Raw genomic sequence first — 6,000 nt, 5'->3', positions numbered from 1 at the left:
TGTGTGTGTTTTAGAGGAAGTATTTTGAATTTTCTTGCAAGCTTTGAAAACTCGCTCAGTACCATGTGTTCTAGGTCAATGTGAAAATCAGCAGGTGAGTTTCAGAATAGGAATGCGGGTATGTACTTGGGCCCTCATGGCTGTTTGTTGCACAAATATCCAAAGGCTATGAATAAAAGTCTGCCTCCTCAGCGTTCAGTTTGTCAGAGTGCTAAAGGAAGCACCACAACCAGTCAAGTTACTTAATCTGAAGCATTTGGTGTGTTTTTCCTTGGCCTCTTTCAGTATATTCCAAGGACAAGATCTGGTGGAGGATAGAGGAGGTTGCTGTGCACTGTGGTTTACTGTTCTGTGCGTTATTCATATCCAACCAATAATCTGAAGAGTATTTCATGGATGATACTCAAAGAAAAGACTTCTAAAAAGCAAGTGAAGGAAGCAGCCTGTATTAAAGGAGGTGTTTTTTCTCCACTTATCAGCTCTGCTCTTCCCATAGTCAAACTGAGCCCACTTGTAACGTGCAGAGGGGGAACGGCAGCCTTTGCTTCCCCAGGGAAGGGTGTGCTGTCTGGGTTTGCTTAGCTGCAATCCCAGGTTACTCTGAGACTTCTATTGTATTTGAGGGAAATGGTTGTGCCATTTTCTCATTCCCTAAGGAGTACAGGCACCTGCACGTTACATTAGAGGCGATTAAAAAGCAGGTTTAACCCTGTAAGTTAAGTGCTTTTAGCTGCTGTTTTAGAGCTGCTGGGTTAATGGTAGGAAACAGCTTGCCCTGCATGGGAGGAAAAAAAGCCCTCTCTTGTACCTGATACATTTTTATGGTGTCATTCTAAGTCTCCCATTTTTCTGTGGATAAGTGTGGGGAGGTTTTTTACCTCTGCTCTTAGACTACAGTCCTCCAGGAGCTCAACTGCAATGTTGGCTTTTCCAAACAACAGGACAGCTACAATTTTGGAGCTGAAAATACTTTTCATCGCCACTACTCAGCACTGTTTCAGTGATAAAACTTTGCATTTCCATGCTCTGCTGCTTTCCTCTTTGCAAGTGGCCCTCAGTTGCCCTGCTTGTGAATGGGAGGAGATTCAGGTGAGTGTCAGCAGGGCTCTCGTGCAGGTCCCCAGGCACTTGCTGCAGATGTCAGCAACCTCAAGGTTTTATAGAAGCTGTCCTGACTTTGGGGACAGTAGCAGGCTGACAAGGAAGGGACATCAAATCCACCCTTGTCCACAGGCTGCAAGTCCAGGACAGAGCAAGAGAAGACTTGGATCATCTGTGTGGGTGATTATAGGCACCTGGTCTCACCCCCACCTTGATGAGAAGTTGTATGAGACTGCAAAATGCATTGTTGGCAAGGCTCAGGCCTCAACTGGGCACCACCAGCAGCTGCCTGCTGTCAGGTAGGCTCTGCTCACCTGTGGGGAGCTGCACTGGAGGAGCTCTGGAAGGCCCTGCCCACAGAAATCATGAAATTGGGCTGTCCTGGCTTTGTATTGCAACAGCCATAAAAAGTCTGCTACCAGAAGTGACCAAATACAGCCATAAAATCATCTCCTAAGGCAAAGTAGATTTCCTTCGAAGAATGAGAAACCAGCAGACTGTATTTATGTGACTTCAGAAACCTGCATGGGAAAGGCCATACGCTCTACTAACCATTTCTACAGCCAGACAAAGCAGTTTGGCTCCTCCTGGCATACTCAGCTAGCTTCAGGTCAGAAAGGGTTACTGTGTTATTTATTGGCTTCACCAGAATAAAAGTCTTCTTTTGCCCCCAGCTGAGCTGTAGAACCCAGGGCACTTCAGCCCCCTACTGCTGTTCACTAAATGATGGGAGAGTTTAGGCAACACAGACAGCAAAGCCTCAGAGGAAGCTCACCTGCAGGAATTTTAATTCCTCTCTCCAGAGCCTGAAGCAGGGATTTGAATCTGTGAAGGAAATGCAGCAAGCCCCTTTGTAAGCATAGGGACTGGAAAAAACAGCCCTGCTGGGCCCCCCGTTCATCTTTGAGTACATAAAACCAGGGGCCTGGATTAAAGAAGAACCCCAGCAGCTTTCCTAGCTGACAAAAACACTGAACAGACAACCTGACAGTTACTCAGCGGATCCTAAATCTTAGTTTAGCTGTAAAATTGCTGTGTTTGGGTCATACAATCATCTTCTCCATCCCCAACGCCTCATCCACCACTCACAAGGTTAAGCTCTCCAAGGACCATCTCTTGTACAATAAACTGTCAATGACGGGGCAGTCATTAAATAGTTTCTACAAATAATAGAGTTTAATTGTAACTACAGTAAAGATTTCCTATATACATTATGTTCACTGCTTATGGTATTATAGATTTGCCATGCATGTTTTATTGCACATGTAAATAGTGTACAAAGAGCCATGAAGATTCTCTCTTTAGCCATACAGGTTAAAACTGCATTAAAAAAAAAAAAAAAAAAAAAAAAAGCTGTATTACAAAATATTCAGAGCTATTTACAGCCAACTTTAAGCAAATACCGAAAGACACTATCAGGAGAAAAACAAAATTTTAATTATGAAAAACCAAGATTTGTCAAAATAATAATTACAAAGCTTCATGTTGCAATATATACATTGTAAAAAAATACTCAGGAAACCTGCATTTTATCCCTCAAGATGCAGAAATTAATAATCCTATTTTTATACTCCATCTTTGAATGCTTTTTAAAATTTGATAAACTCTAACTTGAAAACTTACTTTCTTTACATTGCGCGTGCTTTTTGACAAAACAGATATTTGTGCAGCTCTGTAAAATATTAAAATACATTTTTAATTTAGTGTTAAAGTGCACAGTACATTTTTATAGGAAACAATACGCTAGCTGCCAATCAAAATTATAATTTAAGTCAATGTTCCCTCCAAAAAAAGAAACGCTTTGCTTTGGTTGAAGTGACTGGCTCTTCCACATCTCACTGTCTGCAAGCCCACTTTTCTCCTCCCAACGTGTTACTCTCACTACAGATGAGGAAATTGGCAATTTGTGGTGTTAAAATGCATAGTCTGCATCCAAATACTGTATTAAAGACTACAAATCTGCTATGGAAATAGTGGTGTTTTTAAATGCAGTGTGTGAACATGCGTGTAACTTTGCCTAGACACGCAGTACTGACAAGTACGCATCTCTCTTTCTTCCAAAAAGTCTTTATACACTGGTTTGCTCCACATCCTCTTGCTGTTTAATTCTCCCACCACATTGCCTCATTTTTGCCATTAATGCCTTTCAAACTACTTGCTTATATGCAACAGTGACCCCCTACCAGCTAGCCTTTTCATCACGTGCAGCTTCCCTGTCCTGCTTGCTCAAGTTACATCTTTTAGCTTTTCAGACCAAAGAAAAATGGATGCTCCAGGTGCCGTGACAATCACTGCGCTGGAACTTTTAGATCTACAACATGCGATGTTTCAATGATAAGTTACGCTTTTAAGAAAACTCTTCCAAAATTTTTAGTAGTAAGAAAAAGAACCTTATTTCCTATTGCTGATGTGGGATTAGAGGTCAGATCCTACAGAACATTGTGCTTAACTCACTGGGAAACTACGGGACTCGGCCGTGCCGATGACCACACGGAGAAGCACTGTACCCAGCAGCTTGCATCTGGAAGATCACGTCTTTCAGACTGCCTTTGGCAATTTTATCTCCTAGCGACAGATTTATTGAAGGTTGGTTGTTTTTTTTTTTTGGCTACCTGGTAAACCTTGTTAACGTCCTTGTGCTATTTCTCGTTACTCGTTCTGTAGTGCTGTAGTCTTTACAAGAAGTTACAGTGCAAAAATCATATTTCAAGACACATGATCCTAATGCACATCATCCTGCTGTGGCAAAAGTTAAAATGTCTTGTGCATAGTAAAATAAGCGATCAAAAATATTTGTTCACATTTCTTTTTCAAGTTTATGTCTTTCCTTTTTTTTTTTTTTTTTTTCCCTCTAAACATCTATATACAAGTAAAATGGGTGTGCTCTCGGTTTCAGCCAATTGAGCCTACTGGGGGAGAAGTGCTACTGGAATGTAGGAAACGGAACGGAATGCAGACAAACTTTTTACCAATGTTCCACTAATTGAAAAATAAAGAGTGCCATTCCAGCTAGCTGTTCTTTTAATAAAAGCACCTATTTTGATTGTTTTTTTCTTTTATCTTACATATTAGAAAATACAATTTATGGAGATCTAGAGCTACTGCACACCAAGTTGAATAAAAAATAACTAAATATTTATATTAAAATAAAGTGTTTAACCACAAAAAAGCAGTAATAAAATACAGTTTCCTAATTTACATTTTGCATCCAAAGGATGAATAACAACTCACTAATAAATAATATTTATATAAATATTTTATGTCTGGATATTTTTAAAAGGCAAGAGCCTGAAGCAACTGCAGAAAAACCTAACATGGTAGAAGTCGGATTTACTCTCCCTCCCCCCAGAAATGATTACACTGATTCTTAGTTTAATAATACGAAGGTATCTTGCTGCAAGACAGCTGTGTACTCCACACATTGATAAGTGGCAGAGAGGTGGCTGTTTAAGTACTGTACAAAGTGAACTATAAAAGCAGTGAAGCGCCAATTTGCTCTATAAAATGTTTCTGTTTAGTTTCAGGTTTGAAGTTCGACGCACGTGTACAGTCTCAAGGATTATTTCAAAATCAGAAGTCTAAGAATACTCTCGGAGCACTGTTTTGTCAATGCAGTTTGAAAAGATGGGCAGTGATTTCGTTCTTTGATGGCACAGTGGAGCTGGTAACAGCAGGGACAGTTTCATGTGAATAAAGCTTGTTTCACTGTGGTTACATCTAGCAATGCTTGAACTGTTATGCTCACTTTTACCAAGCCCTTTTCTTCTAGGATGTGATGTGGTAGGCAGAGCTTCTCCTAGAAAAAGACAAACAAAGGAGCAGAGATTAGGTTATTCAGTACTGATTGCAAAATGTCACTTTATATGAACACCCGACAAGTAGGAACCATTTGCTGTTTGCAGTTTGAAAGCTTTTCCCGTGATTTTGTATCTCGTTTTGCTCTCATTTTATCTACGAATTAGCACGAGATCTGGTCATGTTCTGGGCCTCACAGGACCGAAGGCTGTTCTTTAATCAGCCAAAAAAAGTTCTACCACTGAGCTCGAGAAGGGGAGGTCTTGGTCCCAGGATACGCACCGTGGAAGTCACCCCTTAGCATTTACAGAGAAGTGTGCGTAATGGTGCGCGTTCACTGGATGAAGCAGTTGGTTCTGAGTATGCTTAGTCTGAAATATCCAGGAATTGACTTTATTTACCATTAGGACACAGCACTCAAGGCCAGGATGAAAACTACTAGCTGTTTATCAGAAGGCAGTCAGATAACAAATACTGCTTCTCCAACAGGCAACACAGAATCCCACAGTGAATCATTACAGAAAGCCTTCCTTAGAGACGTAGCCTTGTGTCACAATTAGCTCTGTCTTTAAGAAAGTTAACACAGCTGGATTCTTCTTAACCAAATAGGTGAGATAATGAAGTCAAGCACCAGGCTTAGAATCAATAAATGTCTACATCACAAACCATAATTGCAACTGGGAGACTCACTGGCACAACATGGAAGCCAGAAGTGTAAATGGGATGACAAATACATGGATGGATAAAAAAAAATCAAATGCCATTAAACACAAACATGTAGATACAACATCTGGCTCATGAAGTCCCTAAACTCTTTGTCAAGTTGCTTTAAGTTTGAAAAAGCACCATGTAAGTGATCTAACCTCCTGTTCTTTCCCTAAGCATCTCTGCATGACCATCAGCAGAGTCAGGTAATGATTTTGTTGTTGTTGTTGGCCTAAAAGCAATGTGTGAGGCATCCAACTGATGCCTCTCTGGGGTGATGAAAACTGATCACCTGCTGCCACGGCCCCAGCCCACAGCAGTTCATCATCTCTCACTCAGGCTGCTCCCTCCCTTTAATGGTGAAGTGGTACTGGTTGGTTCTGGACTTTGAACACATAA

General features: G+C 40.9%; 1 protein-coding gene across 6 annotated transcripts in view; it reads right to left on the bottom strand.

Annotated features, from left to right (window-relative positions):
- Positions 1-3,916: 3,916 nt before the first annotated feature.
- LRCH1 (leucine rich repeats and calponin homology domain containing 1) overlaps positions 3,917-6,000 on the bottom strand; it is a 114,586-nt gene continuing 112,502 nt past the window's right edge. For 5 of the 6 annotated variants that reach the window (XM_032202416.1, XM_032202375.1, XM_032202391.1 and 2 more), the window contains one exon: positions 4,841-4,897. Coding sequence is in view for 1 of the 6 variants with exons in the window: in XM_032202400.1 (XP_032058291.1) it covers positions 4,784-4,897 (114 nt within the window). In the remaining 5 variants the exon portion in view is untranslated. Of the gene's footprint in view, positions 4,898-6,000 lie in introns of all 6 variants that reach the window. The other variant, XM_032202400.1, reaches the window with a different exon arrangement.

The sequence above is a fragment of the Aythya fuligula genome, chromosome 1 (genome assembly GCF_009819795.1).
Source record: "Aythya fuligula isolate bAytFul2 chromosome 1, bAytFul2.pri, whole genome shotgun sequence".
Lineage (NCBI taxonomy): Eukaryota > Metazoa > Chordata > Aves > Anseriformes > Anatidae > Aythya > Aythya fuligula.
Note: the sequence above shows the minus strand (reverse complement) of the source record. Positions and strands in the feature narration are given on the sequence as shown.